This window comes from Hypomesus nipponensis, chromosome 4, assembly GCF_054491055.1.
Source record: "Hypomesus nipponensis isolate SF chromosome 4, ASM5449105v1, whole genome shotgun sequence".
In the NCBI taxonomy this organism is placed as follows: Eukaryota; Metazoa; Chordata; class Actinopteri; order Osmeriformes; family Osmeridae; genus Hypomesus; species Hypomesus nipponensis.
Genome location: NC_140364.1, coordinates 2,342,755 through 2,359,923, shown reverse-complemented (window position 1 = coordinate 2,359,923; position 17,169 = coordinate 2,342,755). Strand labels below are relative to the sequence as shown.

General features: G+C 47.2%; 1 protein-coding gene across 2 annotated transcripts; it reads right to left on the bottom strand.

The window, feature by feature from the left end:
• Positions 1-3,461: 3,461 nt before the first annotated feature.
• atf6b (activating transcription factor 6 beta) lies at positions 3,462-16,527 on the bottom strand. 2 transcript variants are annotated; one of them, XR_014753278.1, is made up of 19 exons: positions 16,209-16,527; positions 14,934-15,013; positions 14,255-14,336; positions 13,969-14,028; positions 13,719-13,795; positions 12,649-12,808; positions 11,992-12,156; positions 11,168-11,331; positions 10,353-10,532; positions 9,994-10,076; positions 9,640-9,819; positions 9,396-9,503; positions 8,171-8,270; positions 7,908-7,978; positions 7,643-7,742; positions 7,012-7,096; positions 5,904-6,165; positions 4,080-4,174; positions 3,462-3,953 (listed from the first exon to the last, which is right to left on the bottom strand). XR_014753278.1 is itself a non-coding variant. In XM_084695890.1 (18 exons), the coding sequence occupies exons 1-17, from the start codon at positions 16,279-16,281 to the stop codon at positions 5,909-5,911; spliced, it is 2,025 nt and encodes a 674-aa protein (XP_084552016.1). In that variant the 5' UTR covers positions 16,282-16,527; the 3' UTR covers positions 3,462-4,174; positions 5,904-5,908. The 2 variants fall into 2 exon arrangements, 1 of the variants encoding a protein (XP_084552016.1); XM_084695890.1 differs by having other exon boundaries at positions 3,462-4,174.
• Between the last annotated feature and the right edge of the window lie 642 nt (positions 16,528-17,169).

The window sequence follows — 17,169 nt, the reverse complement described above, 5'->3', positions numbered from 1 at the left end:
CTTCTTTAGTTAAGGGACAATAGTGCTTAGTAGGCTGTATTTTTTTATTCAAATTTTTGTTGCATAGATACGTGTTAGCCGACATGTAACAATGAAACGTTTTTTAATGAAAGCATCTGCCTTTTTGTAGCTGATGTTGCGTGTGTGCTTGTGGGATCGAGGGTTGTGTGGGGGCTTGTGTGAATGTCCGGGCCTGGCAGGTCATAGGGGTGTGTTGTGTGTATGTGTGTGTGTGAATGAGAAGATCAAAAGAGTTTGATGACCCCTCTGTGCTTCAGCAGCAATAAGATAATTACTGGAAACTGTTGTAAAATGCAATGGGAGAAATTCCCATTCACACACACACACACGCACACGCACACGCACACACAATGGTGTGTCATCAGAATTTAGTAATGACTCCTACCCCCATGCCAAAAAGAGAGACTACTGTAACTAAAGGAAAGAAATACCCACACAGTAGAGAGAAGACATCTGTATTACAGAGTTAGAAAGGAGGGGACGGTTTCATGTCAGGAATGACATCATACACCAGAAAACTCACAATCAAGAAATGATGTCATGGACATGTGTAATCTCGTTAAGCTAATGAGTTTCCATCCCTAATAGCCGTTAGGGGCGACTGCTCAGTCATTCTTAATCTCTTTCTCGATCGTTTTCTTCTCAATTCGAGTTTTTCTCTCTCCAAACAGTTCATTCATATTATTGAAGCAACACTCACATCATGAGTTCTCCTCCCCCCCCATCTCAAAGTTCCTCCACTGGAGGGCGTAGATGTTCAAGCTGCATAACGTTTTCCTTCTTCCTAGCATCTGTAAAGGTAAAAGAGCCTCCGACACCAGTCGTGATGCGATGGTCTGCATACTCAGGACTCCAGCGCCCCCTGGCTCTCAACGTCACAGTTGAAGTGTGTTTTGATAGATCAGTCCACCTTCCTTCAGGTGAAACTGGAGGACTGTGTTTGACAATCTGGCTGCTGTGTAGCCAAACACAAACTGTCTGACTGGGACGACAGAGTATGGAGACTATAGACACTTAATATACACATTAGAATAGACACCTAGTATAAAGAGTGCAGAGACTTAGTATAAAGATGAGTGTAGAGACTTAGTATAAAGATGAGTGTAGAGACTTAGTATAAAGATGAGTGCAGAGACTTAGTATAAAGATGAGTGCAGAGACTCAGTATAAAGATGAGTGCAGAGACTTAGTATAAAGATGAGTGCAGAGACTTAGTATAAAGATGAGTGCAGAGACTTAGTATAAAGATGAGTGTAGAGACTTAGTATAAAGATGAGTGCAGAGACTTAGTATAAAGATGAGTGCAGAGACTTAGTATAAAGATAAGTGCAGAGACTTAGTATAAAGATGAGTGTAGAGACTTAGTATAAAGATGAGTGTAGAGACTTAGTATAAAGATGAGTGCAGAGACTTAGTATAAAGATGAGTGCAGAGACTCAGTATAAAGATGAGTGCAGAGACTCAGTATAAAGATGAGTGTAGAGACTTAGTATAAAGATGAGTGTAGAGACTCAGTATAAACATGAGTGTAGAGACTTAGTATAAGGATGAGTGCAGAGACTTAGTATAAAGATGAGTGCAGAGACTTAGTATAAAGATGAGTGTAGAGACTTAGTATAAAGATGAGTGTAGAGACTTAGTATAAAGATGAGTGTAGAGACTTAGTATAAAGATAAGTGTAGAGACTTAGTATAAAGATTAGTACAAAGACTTAGTGTGAAGATCCGTATTAAAACTAAGTATAGAGACTTAGTATTCAGACAAAGATAGTTTAGTATACAGATGAGTATAGAGACTTATAGTATGAAGACCTGTATTGAGATTCATTATTGAGACTTAGGCGAATCCCAATACTCTGTCTTACCGCTACCCCTTACCCCTAGCCCTTAGTTTACCCCTAGGCCTTAGCCCTCGAAACTGAGGGGTAAGGGTTACATAGCCCTATGAAATGAGACACCACTTGGTTAAAGTTACATATATCGTTGTCGTATGCACTGATATCAAATGAAATTCGCTCCTAATTGAGTTTAGTTAAAACTGTAGACATTTATGGAGTCTATTCAAGGCTAATCGTCTTACCTCTACCCCTCGATCAAAGAGTATTGGGACACCACTTACTGTCACGTAAACGCGGAAAAGGGTTAGGGTAACAGAGTATTGAGATTCGGCCTTAGATGTGCTAGTAAGGATGTGAATGGACTCCATGCATGTCTCCAGTTTAAACTAAACTCCATTAGCAGCAACCATTAGTATCGTTTGATATCAGTGCATAACACTACTTGCTTTGGAGACATCGATATACGTAACCGTAACCAAGTGGTGTCTCATTTCATAGGGGTAGCCCTTACCCCTCAGTTTGGAGGGCTAAGGGCTTGGGGTAAACTAAGGGCTAGGGGTAAGGGGTAAGACAGAGTATTGGGATCCGGCCTTAGTAAAAAGATGAATTTAGATATTTACAGGTACAGAATTTTGCTGTGATTTTACAGCTTTTTCAGTGAACTGTGTTTCGACTCTAGTGAGGAATTTGGTGGCTTATATGCAAAAGAGTACTTGGTGACCTCTGACTGTTGGAGTGTTGGGAACACAGTGACACGAGACTTGATTTGACACTGTTCTCTGCATACCAACAGAAAAGGAGAATAACAACATCCTTACCAGAATGAAGCCTCTGTCATTCTTAAACAGTTAACAATGAAATGAAACCTAGGTATTTTTTTAAGTAAGATTACGGGCAACAAAGAAAGTCTTTGTCTTTCTTTAATTGAGTTACAGTTAACCCAGGCTGGGACCCTTCTCCCAGCGTGCTGGTAATCTATTTCCCTCCCTCCTCCATTTTGTTTCCCGTGCCCCACTAGCTTCAGACTGTAACCCCACTCTTCAACTCAGCGAGCTAGGGCCCTTGGGTGAATGGTTTACGACCCCAACCCCTCTGCCGCTCTCTTAACTGTCCCGTCTGCCCTCAGCTTTACAACGGGCCTTTAACTGCCCTTATTACCCCTGCAGGGTCACACTCAGGAGTTATTTTGCCTGGCGAGTTCCTCCGCGCAGCCATGGTCTTACATGGACAAGATCCCTGTGGAACAGTGGGTTCTACCTAGGACTCAGGGTCCATGTGATTCACCTGAGGAACCAACTTGTGGAGATGGACTGCAAACTGTAGTTCATTGCAACCTGTGACGTGCACAACTTTAGTTTGGAAGTCACCATACCAGTTTTCAGAACTATGCTGTCGGTTGTTGCCTGTTCCAAAGGCTAGCATTGGAGGGAGGGGGTGAGAACCAGAGAGAGAAACGGAGAAAGGGAGGGTGAACACACAGATTGGCTCTGCCTTGGTAATATTTGCCTTGTTAATCTTTGGCAACCTCATTGCTGGGCAAACCAATCCACAACAACCATCAAGCATCAAACAGCAAAAGGAAAGTATTGTTATTTCAAGCAGGTATTATTTAAATCACTTTATTTATCAAATTCAAATGTTTGGTTTTTTCTACAAACATAAAAGGCAGCAGTTCAAACATTTCATGTAATCAGGGAGAATAAAAGGTGAAATCAAATAAAAAAGTGTGTATGAAAATTCATTTTTAAATAAGAAAACAATATAAAAAGACATCAACTTTCCCTATTTACATCACTACTATAGTAACCACAGATTTGCATGCACAAGGTTGTGTATAGTGCGCACATTGCCTGGATGAATCAGATGAATCTGGGAGCTCATTAATTTGCTCTGGTACATGGGTCTTGTCACTCTCCAATCCTAATAGACTTCCACTTGGCAAAAAAAAGCCAGACCAATCACAACCATTTGTCTGATATGGGGCGGGGTTAAAAACTATGAGTTCATAAGAGCATCGTTTAGGTATTTTTATGAACAACCCAGATAACGTTGGTCATATCTATCCAGTTGAGTACAGCGGTATTTTGGTCTGCGCCTGTTGATAACATCCCATGGAAATTGAAAATGAACAGAGATGTTCCAGACTAATACACATTTGATATTGACCTGGCGTTGCCAGGCTAGTGTGCACATGCTGTGTGTGTGTGTGTGTGTGTCTTACATTGCTCATGCAGGTTGACTTTATAAAGGGAATGGTTCAGACAGGTCCAGTAAAGTAGCATTATCTCCTCTGGGGTAACTGGCCCTGGTAGGGGCCTTTAAACAATATAAAACAAGACAAAAATACACCCCCGAACACTATACGAAACACCAGAAAACAGATTCCTATCCAAACTTATTTTTTTCGTAATTTTCATTCTCTTTGACAATGACATATCATATATTTTATATTTAAAAAAGTTAAGAAAATCTCTAGACGGTATCTCACATGTTAACAGGACATTTCCTCTCAGAGCCTGGGATAAGAACACAGAAACAAGGTACCTAGACTGCACACAGTGGAGGCAGGGCACAGGGGAGGCAGGGGACAGGGGAGGCAGGGCACAGGGGAGACAGGGGAGGCAGGGCACAGGGGAGACAGGGGACAGTGGAGGCAGGGGACAGTGGAGGCAGGGGACAGTGGACAGGGGAGGCAGGGCACAGGGGTGGCAGGGGACAGGGGAGGCAGGGCACAGGGGAGGCAGGGCACAGGGGAGGCAGGGCACAGGGGAGACAGGGGACAGTGGACAGGGGAGGCAGGGGACAGGGGAGGCAGGGGACAGGGCACAGGGGAGGCAGGGGACAGTGGAGGCAGGGGACAGGGGAGGCAGGGGACAGGGGAGGCAGGGGACAGGGGACAGTGGAGGCAGGGGACAGGGGAGGCAGGGGACAGGGGAGGCAGGGGACAGTGGAGGCAGGGGACAGTGGAGGCAGGGGACAGTGGAGGCAGGGGACAGTGGACAGGGGAGGCAGTGGACAGTGGAGGCAGGGGACAGTGGACAGGGGAGGCAGTGGACAGGGGAGGCAGGGGACAGTGGAGGCAGGGGACAGGGGAGGCAGGGGACAGGGGAGGCAGGGGACAGTGGACAGGGGAGGCAGGGGACAGGGGAGGCAGGGGACGAGGTGCAGTGTTTCAGGCAAACACAGAACGAAGAAGCACAGCACATGGGCTGGTAGAACCTAAACTGAGAAAACAACCATCCAGCTCTGGTAGGAAAGAAAAGCTGAGAAATCAGCTTGGTCAGACAGATTGAGGATGTCTGACCAAGCTGATTGGTTAGAAAAACACTAACAAATGGAAACTAATATATGCAAGGCAATATTTGTAGCTGAAGGAGATATACAGTATGTTCTGTCTGTAGTCGGGACAAGAATGACACAGATATTTACATCAACACAAACATAGTTAAATAATATTAGTCCCCCGTTTCAAATCCAGACAGCACAAAAACAAAGAAGTCTGTTCTGATGACTGGCATCTTCACCGACTGGAATTATCAACTGAACAATCTGACACAAATATACACACGCGAAACTATACAAAGTCATATTGCCAAAACATCAGTCATTGAAAACAAACGTATGCAGTATGCTCTACTCTCGACCTGCATTAATTTATAGGTATTTGTGTTCTAGAATGTTCTGTTGACACAGTATCTCTCTCTTTAAGGGCAGTAAACTGCTTCTTTTGAATGTGGCTAGGGTGTATATATATATATTAATATCAAGATTTAGACATTGGTATATGTCCCAAAGAACTAGCATTTATTTTTAAGTTAAATTGTTACTGACGTCCAAGTTCTAAAGTTTTAAGAGTTGCGTACTCACTAATAACAAATTAGTCTTGAGATGTCTGCCAGATTGTTAGCCGACTACATCTTAGCATAAGACAAGGTGGCAGTCTCCTCAAATCCCTGACAGTTTCACCACAAAACGACCCCTTCGGGCTGGCCTTCACCTCCCCCTCATCCCATCCGTCTCCTCTCCTGCGCTAGCCCCTCCCTACCTCTCTCAGACTCCGCCCTCCTGGCTGATGTAATACTCGGCGGGCCGGCGGCGGACTGGGAGCGGCTGCCGGGGGGACGGGTGATGGCGTCCCCGCAGCGAGGTGTGGTTGCCGTGGTGATGGCTGGCCGGGGGCGGGGGCGGCGGGTCGCGGAGGGAGGGGGGCACGGCCGAGGCCTTGATGGGGATGATGCGCGTGTCCATCACCTCACAGTCCACCTGCATCATCATCTCGATACCCTGGGACGAGTTGTACAAGCTCTCTGGGGGACGCGAGTGATGGATGAGGGAGAAGGAGAGAAAGAGAGAGGGAGAAAGAGGGGGGAAGAGAGGGACAGAGCAAGAGAAAGAAGGAGGGAGGGAGAGAGAGAGAAAGAGAGTGACAGAAAGAGAGAGGGAGAGAGAGAAAAAGAAGGGGAAAGAGGAGGGAGGGAAACAGTTCAAATAGAAGATAGTGTAAGTCACCTTCTCTCTAAGCAGCCGCACAGTCTATACCAATATAAAACAGTGTTGTACACTGTAACCACAAGTGTTGTTAGTTATACTGTAACCAGTAAAACTACTGTGCAGTTTTAAACGGTAACCACATACATAGATATAGTTACACTGCAAGGACTTACAGTCTCATACTTTGAAGTTCAAGTTTAAAGCTAAAGCTTTATTTGACATTTGTAACAAGAACATTCTGGGTCCTGCTCCTCTTCAGTCTCCTAGCGGTCCGTCCTAATTATATATCTAATCTTACAGGAATACTGTGAGTAGTTAGTCCTGTAGCTATCATGTGTGCATATATAGTCTTAAAGTTTTACTGTAAGCATTTCTAGTCATATAGTTATCCTAAAAGCATATCTAGTCATATAGTTATCCTATAAGCATATCTAGTCATATGGTTATCCTATAAGCATATCTAGTCATATGTTATCCTGTAAGCATATCTAGTCATATTGTTATCCTGTAAGCATATATAGTCTGCTAGTTATCCTGTAAGCCTATCTAGTCATATTGTTATCCTGTAAGCATATCTGGTCTTTTAGTTATCCCGTCAGCATATTTAGCTGTGTATCCAGTGTGCTCCTCATGCAGTCATGATGGACCAGAACCAGGCTCACCGTTCACAGACATGGCAGGCATGACCAGCGACATCTTGGGACGGGTGGTCTTGTTGTGGCTGATGGCCGGGAGGAGGAGGTGGTCCTGAGAGACAAGAGGGAGGAGGAGAAGCAACATGAGAGGGAGGGGGGGGGGGGAAGAGGAGTGGGAGGAGGGGTAGAGGAGTTTGAGTATAAGGAGGAGGGGAGTAGGAGAGTTTGGAAGTATCTTATCAGGTAGAGCAGACTCAAGTCTATTAGTGGCCAACCTCTCACCTACATTAACCTGATCTGTGTCAGTGACTCAGGGTGACCGGATGATCTAGTTCAACTGTTTCAACTGTCTCCTTTCACCCTTCCGCATTCTAACAACGAATGCCCCCCCCCCCCCCCCCCCCCCCACCCCCTCAGTTTTCGTCTGAGGGAAAGTTGTGGAAAGACAGGTTTTTTTCTTTTTCTTTGAATAGGCACAACGGTATGTATTTGCTATCAAAGACATTTCTGTCCACGGATGTTTCCCTGTGGTGACGGCATCAGTTCCAAGAAGGCAGAATTACAAAAAGGGTCTATTCCACACGGGTGTTCTGTGTTGGTTGTCGTTTTTTCTTCTGCTGCTCGTTTTGGATGTTTGTTTATGGAGTTGTCGTCTCACCCTTCTGAAGGAGACCACGTAGAAGGTGTCCTCTCGGCGGTCAATGGCGTCCAAGAAGTCACTGTAGCGGACCTCGGGGCCGGGGAACACCTGGAGCTGACTGTTAACCACACACACACAATCGCAGGGGGTCAGACCACAGAGACTACAAATATGTCTGGTTCATTAAAGGTCTTGGAACTCTCATACACATTAATATAAGCAGTGCAGGCTCTCTGAGAAGCCCAGGTGGCTGATGGGAGATGTAGTCCATCTTCGTGGTTACCTTTCTATTGACCGATGGGCCTGAATGGGCAGATATCTGGAGAAGTTGGTTTTCCTCAGCTGAGCTGCTTTCTGCACGACAGGGAAGGGAAGAGAAACAGAATTGAATATAAACAAACAAAAACAACATGAACACACACACACACACACACACACACAGTGACTGGAGGCCTTAGTGCCAAGAAGGCCTTTCAGTTATAAACCATGATATTGGACTGTGAAACGCCAAATCCTAAAAGGTGAGTAACAGAATGCAAATCGAACCTGGGCGATCTTGGCCTTCTTCACCGTCTTTGGTTTCCCTCCAGACTTCTTCCTGTCTATCTGGTGCCTGTGGACCCAGCCCCGCAGTTCATCAGCCAGCCTGGGGGGGGGAACAGACAAACGAGTCACACAGCAAGCTAAGGAGCTACACCAATCAGATAAATGTCGGCCGTCACCCTAAACTCAGTTCTAACGCGGCTACTGAAAGTTAATCTCAGAAAAATAGTCGGAAGGAAGAGTCAAGCAGGACTATAATATTCATAAGTTAAATATTTCGTAAATATGTTTTTGACAGTTATGAAAAAAGTGTGATGGCATGACGGCACAGCATAATATGAAAGGTGCTTTACGTGGAACAGGACAGTGTTTAAACTCATACTGATGAGAAACTCTCTGCCAACTGTCCAGTCCAGACGGACCTGTTTGATGAATGAAATGTGGGAGTTGGTGAGCGATGTTGAACCAAACTGTTAAAGCATGTCGGTATTTACATCTGCCATTTAATTCACTCAGCAAACACTTTTCATCCAAAGCGACAGACAAAAAGCATACAAAAAGTCGAGCAAAAAAATAAAAGCTGAATTTGACGTCGTTTCTAACAGTATTTCAGTGGTATAGCTCAAATGAATATTTGGCAGGGGAGCTCGAGTGAATATATTCCGAGCTTTTGTGGCCAAGCCAGACAGCACCTTCCCTGTACAGGGGCGTGTCACTCCCCCCCCCCCTCCCCAGAGGCACAGCCACACAGGTGTGAAGGCAGAACACTGTTCCCCCCCCGAGGGCCCAAAGGGCACAGGTGTGAGAGGGGGACAAACACGAGCACTCATTTGAATTCTGCTTTCCACACACTGGAGGGAAGGGAGGGGTGTGGGTAGGAGGTAGGGAGAGAATATGGGGGAGGAGAGGGAGGGAGTGGGGGGGTGGAGTGGGAGGGGAGAGGGAGTGGGGGGGGTTCTAGGGAGCAGGAGAGTGCATGAGCAGTCGGTAATCAACAAAGAGCATCAGTGCTCTCGAACCACCGAAATACTGCTTGATTTTCTGCTGTACTTGCCACATGCACTATGTCGCTTTGGATAAAGGCGTATGCTAAATGAAAAAAGCGTGAAGGAAAAAGGCAAACGGAGGATGGTTTCAGGGAGGTCGGTGGTCGTTTTGAGGAAGCACACCTGAGAGACAGTTGTTAGTTTTGAAAAGGAAGGTTTCGGGGCGGCAAGCGGTAACGGACCTGAGAGACTCTGAGCGGTTGAACTGCCTGCAGTCGTTGGAGGTGAAGTAGCGATCGAGGTCCTGCAGCACCAGGTCCTTCATGTCGCTGAACACGTCGCTCAGGTTCCTATGGCGCACACACACAGACGCAAAATTCAAAATTCAAATCAACATAAATCTTCATCTCTTTCACATTCTCTGCAGTTAGTCAGCAATGTGGTTTGCTGACTAACTGCAGCCAGCCGGCGTCGAACGTCACTCACCTAAACTGATACGGATCCACGATGTCTCTCTCCACCTCCCCTCCCTCCTCCTCTGGGTCCATCCTCTCCTCCACCTTGCTCTGTTCCTGGCTGTGGGCCTGCTCAAACTCCAAGAGGCGTCTTCCTGTGTAAGGGACCACCCCTTCTTGTAACCCCGTCCCCCACTTCCTGTCTGGGATGCTGGAAACCCAAGAAAGGAAGACCACAGAAGAAGACGAATTAAAACAGCAGCTTCACACGCTGATCTAAAAACGAGTGAGGAGAAAAAAACTTTCTCTCTCTTTCAGTTGTCAGTCAAGAGTGCAAGAGTGATGACGCGTCCAGGGAGACAGACGCCTGGGTTGTATGACACACCTGACGGGTCCGAAGCTGAAGGTGATGAAGAGCAGCACGGCCATGACACACACGGCCCTCTTGTTGTTCGCCGAGTCACTGCCCTGGAACGCACAAACGAGTTCAAATGCTGTTAATCTAGCACTGTGCTCTAATCTGGTGCTCCAACTTCCCTCTCTTGTACTCCTTCGCTCACCTCCTTTTCCAGCCTCCCCCTTCCCCTCAACTACTCCTTCTCCCATCAGCCTCTGCCTCCTCCTCTTCCTTCCCCCCCCCCATCCTGAATCCCCCCCCCCACACTTCCTCCACCCCCTCCCTTCCTACTCTACCCCCTCACCTTCCTCTCTTACCTCAACTCCCTCCCTCCTCCCCTCCCTCACCTCCTTCCCGGCCAGCCTCTCCCTGAGGGCCTGGTTCTCCCTGCGGAGGCGTTCGTTCTCCTGCTGCGCCTCCCTCAGCTGGCCCTCCAGGTTCTGCAGGTACTCCTTCTTCTTCTTCCTGGACTGGCAGGCCGACTCCCGGTTCTTAATCATCCGCTGCTGCCGCTTCAGAACCTTCACCTGGTGGCACCAACGAAGAAGAGACCACAGTTGAGCACCAACGAAGAAGATACCTCGTTCTGGGAGAAGTGCTGAGTACGGTTCTAGGGTTAGTGACACTGTTCTACAGTCTTTTTAGTCAAGGGAGGGTCAGAAAAAAACTGAAATGAGCCCCCCCATCAACCCTTGTTCTAAACCTTTGGACTTTAAAGGTCTTAATCAGGCCGTCATTATGTTTTGACAAACTGTAACAGCGGCATTACTCGAGTGTCATATACAATTTCATTTCACCTATTAAGCCCATAGGAGCACCAGTAAGAATGTTCCGGAACTGTTGCTTCTTAACATATAACGGAACACAACACATCCTTCTGCCCTACGGGGGTCTACAGAATTCAGCTAGGCATTATGGAAGGTATATCAGATGTCAGAAGTGAAACTATTTATTTGAAAGAGCGTATTTTCCTGTGGCTGATCGTCAACTGGCCCAATTTAAAAGCATATGATTGGTGTAGCAAGGGCCAATGAAATGGCTTTTACATTCCTAGTAGAGGAAGAGGAGGGCCCATTTGAGAGAGCTGGAGGCGCGAGGAAGGGAGGAAGGATTTAAGTAAGGCCAATAAAAGTGTCTGAAATCGGACGGACACCCCGCTCACGTCAAGGTCGTTGCAGCTACTTCCTGGCAGAGGGGTTGCTGGGACGATGGGCTTGCTGGAGGGCGGAGCCGAGGGGCTGCCGCAGTGGGGCATTGTGGGAGAAACGGGCTCCATCTTGACGATGGCCGGAGCGGAGCCCAGACACACCGACTGGGAGAGGACTACTGAGAAGGAGACAGGAAGAGAGACATCAGCACACACGTTACAGGAGAGTGTTGGATAACCAAATGCTGTTTGTCTGGCCGACAGCCTGGCTGGCTGATTGACTAGCCGGCTGTGTGGCCAGAGAGATAACCAAACAGTGAAAAAGGGAAAGCAGACAAGTTCGGTCAACAGTTGGCTCAGTGACAGAAAAGGAAGCTGGAAAGTGACTGATAACTATTGCTTGACAGATCTGGAATGTGCAGCTGTTACAGCCATGACGCAAACTACACACAACTGAGGAGAATCATTCAAGATAAACTGCAGCCTCTCAATCCCTCAAATAGTTATAGACCTCCACGTTGATTAAGCACAACTTTATTGTACCATAATCTAACAGGCATTCCTTCTCCTTGTGGAAAGTGCATTGCATAGGAGTAGTGTGCGGGGTGGCAAGGCAGGACGTATTAATGTTCATTAAAGAAGTGCTACCTGATTGGTCATTTGAACATTCTGGCTCTGACATGGTCGGCAACTGTTGGTCAAATCTAGTCTTGTGTGTGTGTGTGTGTGTGTTTTGTGTGTTTGCTGATCAGGTCTGGTCCAGCCTGTGTTTGTACTGATCATGTCAGGCCTGTTCTATGTATTTGCGCGCGCGCGTGTGTGTGTGTGTGCGTTCTGACCGGGCCTGGCCTGCTCCATGGTGGGGAGGCCCTGCAGGATGAGGGTGCTGGCCGGGCTGGGAGCCTGGGGGACGGGTAGAGCCGCCACACACACCGGCCGGGGCTGGATGGCCGGCTTACTGCTCAGGATGCTGCACGCCTTCGCGGAGGACACCACGGGCACGACTGGAGACGCAGAGGAAAGGGGGGGGGGGGGGGGGGGAACAGAGAGAGAGGGACACAGAGAGAGAGAGGGGGGGGGAGGACAGAGAGAGAGACACAGAGAGAGAGAGGGGGGGGGGGGCAGAGAGAGAGACACAGAGAGAGAGAGGGGGGGGGGCAGAGAGAGAGACACAGAGAGAGAGGGGGGGAGGACAGAGAGAGACACAGAGAGAGAGAGGGGGGGAGGACAGAGAGAGAGACACAGAGAGAGAGAGGGGGGGGAGGACAGAGAGAGAGACAAAGAGAGAGAGAGGGGGGAGGAGGGTGAAGAAGAGACGATAACAAAACAGAGCGAAGAGAAAGGAGGACAGGATGAAGTGACAGAAGGAGGGAGAGAGAGAGAGAACACGTGAAGGGAGGACGTGGCGCGGTGACCAAGCTGTGTTTGTCCATCCTTCCTCGGTCCCTCTGCCCCATCAGTCAGACCTGAGGGACAGCACCCTAGCCGTGTCTTACCAGTGGCCTGCAGCGATGTGTCCAGACCAGGGGGGCCGGGGGCAGGGGTCTGGGTCTGGCCTGCAGAGGCCACAGTCACCTCCATCGCCCCCAGAGGAGGAGACAGCACATCTCCAAACATGTAGGGAGGGGTAGGGGGGTTCTCCCCTTTAACTGAGATCTGGAGAAAGAGACAGAGGAGGAGGAGAAGGGGGGGTCAGAGTTGGTAATAACTAAACGCATGATGAAAGACAGGGTTAGGACTCAGCAGAGGGGAAAGACAAGGTTGGGCAGAGGTGAAAGAAAACATTAGCATGCAGTGTTAGCACTCTCCCAGCGATGTCCACTTGATGTTTTGATGTCCACTCTGCAGGATTCACTACAGCGTGTACATCAGTACGGCTGGAACTGCATTGACCATGACAATGTCAATAACCTGATTTCCACTAACGGAATGAAATAACCTTTCCCACATACACATTATTTAAGTAGACGTACAATATGCATACACTGTGTGCATGAGGGTAGGGTATGGCTGTGAGAAAATCCAGATTTTGGTGACTGTCTCTGTTGGTCGCACTCTTGTTTTGCTACATCAGGGTATGAAATTGCATCCTAATACATAGTTGTCTTACTTTACATACAAAGATTGACTATGGTGTCAGATTTGTCAAAAGACAAAACATGATTACGACAAACTAATTACAAAATGTAACACACATTAAACAACCGAGAGTTGAACAGACAACTGCGAGCGAGGAGCAAAACATAGGGGAAGGCCAAAAAAAAGCCCTCATTCGCGAGAGAGTTTCTGCATGGAAAACTGTAAGGTTCTCACAGGTCAACTCTGCCCGCGCACTTGAGTTCTGCTGGCGCAAGTCAACATGACTTTTGACAATTTGAGGACGGAAACCAAGGGAGGGCACTGGCCCGCGTATGATTCGTCCCTTTCAACACCTTCAACCCTCCCCAGCGACATCAATCTGACGCCTTGATCCTGCAGTCGCACAACCTGTGAACAATGGAGGCAGACTGTAGCCCTGCATGTATGCTGTGATGTCCCAGCGGCGGGGCAGTTCAGCCGTACTGACCTGGGGGTCGGGGGTCATGGAACAGTCAGTGGCCAATGAGGACGCAGGGGAGGGAGGCTCCGCCTTCACCTGGAACACTGTGACACCACACACACACGGCCACAAGCATGCGTGCGCACACACACACACACACACGCATCCATGAACATATACATCAATTAGACAAAGTTTAGTAAGCACAGCATTTTGTCATGTCCCTTTAAGCATTCACATGACTCGACTGGGACAAAACAGTGGTTGAAGGACATACACATGTCCTCGGGTAAAGGCTGTGTGATGGTCATCTCGTCCTTCAACACAGGGAAGTCCCCTGGGGAGAGAGAGAGAGAGAGAGAGAGAGAGAGAGAGAGAGAGAGAGAGAGAGAGAGAGAGAGAGAGCAATGGAAACAGAAAGAAATTGATGTTATGCAAATGCACCACATGTTGTTGTCCCACTAACATCACGTCGGTCTCGATTACTCAGGAATGTGTGTTTCTGAATTCAGCACGTTTTATCGGACCGAGCGCCCCATTGGTCGTTGAGTCGGCCTGCCCACCTGTGAGGAGGTTGTCGTCCAGGTGTCTCCATGGCGATGTGGGATTGTCAGGATCAAGGGTCAACACGAGGTTGTTATCAAACTGAGAGTGAGAGAGAGCGTGTGAGAGAGAGAGAGAGAGAGAGCGAGAGAGCGAGAGAAAAAGAGCGAGAGAGAAAGAGCGAGAGAGAAAAGTGAAAGAAATTAGGCCAGGGTCTGGATTAGTCAGTAGGTCGACTGGGGCCAGGCTGGCAAGCCGAGCGACGAGTGTTCCAATCAGTTGGCCTCTGACCGACAGACAATTAACCTGATTAGCAGCTGGCATGTCTCAGACTCACTGCTACCATAGTTAATCCTGGCCACCCACACACACCCTCACCATCCAATATAGCTGAACCATCCAAAATACCCCATCCTATGCCTGAGTGAAGGACCACTGTTTATTTAGGCCATAAACTGTATTTCTTCTTCTTCTTCTTTTTTTTTTTTTACAATGGTATGATGATCCATTTTCTGAACGAGTGAGAAAGTGGATCTTCATGCACATCTTTGCTGACCGTGTTAACAGAGCCTGTCAGGTTGCTGACGGGGGTTTTTGCATGAAGCCTGCTTCAGGACCCAGATCACACAGAGTTCAAGTTACACTAACACAGCCACCGTGTGTGTGTGTGTGTGTGTGTGACACTTTCTTTGTCCTTACCGATGTTTCGTATTTCAGTCCTCTCGTGTACTCCCCCTCTTCTCCCTCCTCCATGCTCTCACACTGGTACAGGCAGGCATCTGGATGTGCGCGCACACACACGCTCGCGCACACACACACCCAAACAACACACAGACGCAAACACACAAACAGATGGTACAGACACACACCATAAAAGGACAGACACACCAGACGTAAACACACAGACACCGTTTTTTAGTGACGACAACAACAATCGGGGCCCTGTCTGCCATCATGGCCTCCTCCTCCCTTACAGGGACACACAGCACACAACCCTCTGCTAAAACATGAGTGCAGGCTAACGCTAGTGTAGTGAGATGTCATGTGAGCATATACCTGATCGAATTTGATATTTGGGATACTCTAGGAAGACTCAAATTTGGCAACTGTGTTGAGAGGCTCTTTAATTCCAACCGTGTTGCGTCCTTTCTAGCATCCGGCTTGGCCAGCAACCCAGTTGTTACTTTGGTGAGGCTACTTCTCAACATACTAATTGTTAGAATGAGGTGCATTCAATTATTGTTGAAGCTAAACCGTGCAAGTAGCGCTCCTGGAACGGAGCCAGCCTGTGTACACTGGTAACTGGAATTGTTATAGTCTCAAATCAGGGGTCCCTGCAGTGCCTTAAATCATCGCCTTGACCACCAAAGAAGCCAAAACATGCATCACAATGGATGAAACAAAAACATGCAGATACTAGAATGAGAATGTTGGGAGATATAAACTATGGCGATAAAAGGTTATTTCAAACAACACCTCGGAGAGGTTTAGTAGTAGGGTTTAAGTTCCTTCCTTCTTAGCGGGGATCAACATGTTGTTAAATTGGGTTGGGGGGATTCTTGTGCGATTGTGTGCAGCACCGTGGAAACATCAAACCCGGACATCCCATCCGGGGGCCGAGAACACGCGGACAGAGAAAACTGATCTGCCATAGCTCCGTACGTACTGGTGACATATCCGGGTTGGTTTGATGTCCGTACAATGTAGCACGCACACACACACACGCGAGAACCTACCAATTAACCTTCATCCCTGTGCTAAAGATTCTTTCAACTACAGTGTTATACAGTTGTTGTTCCCTATCTCTAAAAGGTGAAATAAAGTATGATTCGCCAGCTGGTCTCAATGGCGTATGTTGATGATGCTCAGCTGCGTATGCCCGTTACAATGATAGCCAAGCCAACCGATTAGTCAAAACCGTCTGATGTTCCATTTGATGTTTAGATAAGTAGGATACTTGAAAGTGTCACTCACCCCAGTCTTCGCTTGTCAGGAGGTTATCAGCGAAGAATCGACTATCCAAATCAGACAGTAAATCCGCAGTCATAGCCACAAAGGCGTATGTTTGGAGAGGGGGTGCGATATCAGCGACTAGATAAATAGGCTAACTGAATACAAGAATATAATCAGTAACTAGTTACAACGAATCCTTCTCGTTCTGCAAAAACTCAATCCCAAGTGAGGATAAAATAACATCTCTGGTGTGAGATATATCTTTTATTTTATTTGATTTGTTTCATAGTGTTCGGTCCTTCGCACAATCTCGCATATGACATACGGACAAGGAAACGTATTTTTCTGCTTGGTCCTGCCCATTTTCTGAGCAGTAACCAATGTGAGTTAATGCATTTAAGATCGACGTCCAAATCTGTCAATAAAACCACAGAACGGTTCTGGTTGGCTATAATTTAAACCAATTGACACGAGTGGTCTCGGACAAGCATTAGAAAGCTGATTTGGCCCAATGATAAGTGAGAACTTTGAGTGATGGAAATACAGTCCAATAGTCTGCATCTAAATAAAAACTACAGCGTAATTGACAATATGGCACACCAATCAAGTCATGCCTTGACTAACAATTGTTTCATAGCACATGGATCGATTTGAAAATGCTATATTGATACATTAATCATATATTACTTAAGTGTGGTAGGGAAAATAAAGAGGTATACGTTTAGTTATCACTTTACTTGAAAGTTTCACTAGTTTTTCCATACTTGTCAGCTATGATCTTGGGAAAAATATTCAACGTTTGAGCCCTGGTTGCCATGTTACGTAATGATCTTGGGCAAAATATTCAACGTTTGAGACCTGGATGCCATGTTACGTAATATCTGTCGGGTGCATGCGAGGACAGTGGTCTAATCCCCCTGTGACGTTCATTGTTGGTAGGCCTACCATATGGTTGGGAGTTGGGACTTATGGTAATCGACAG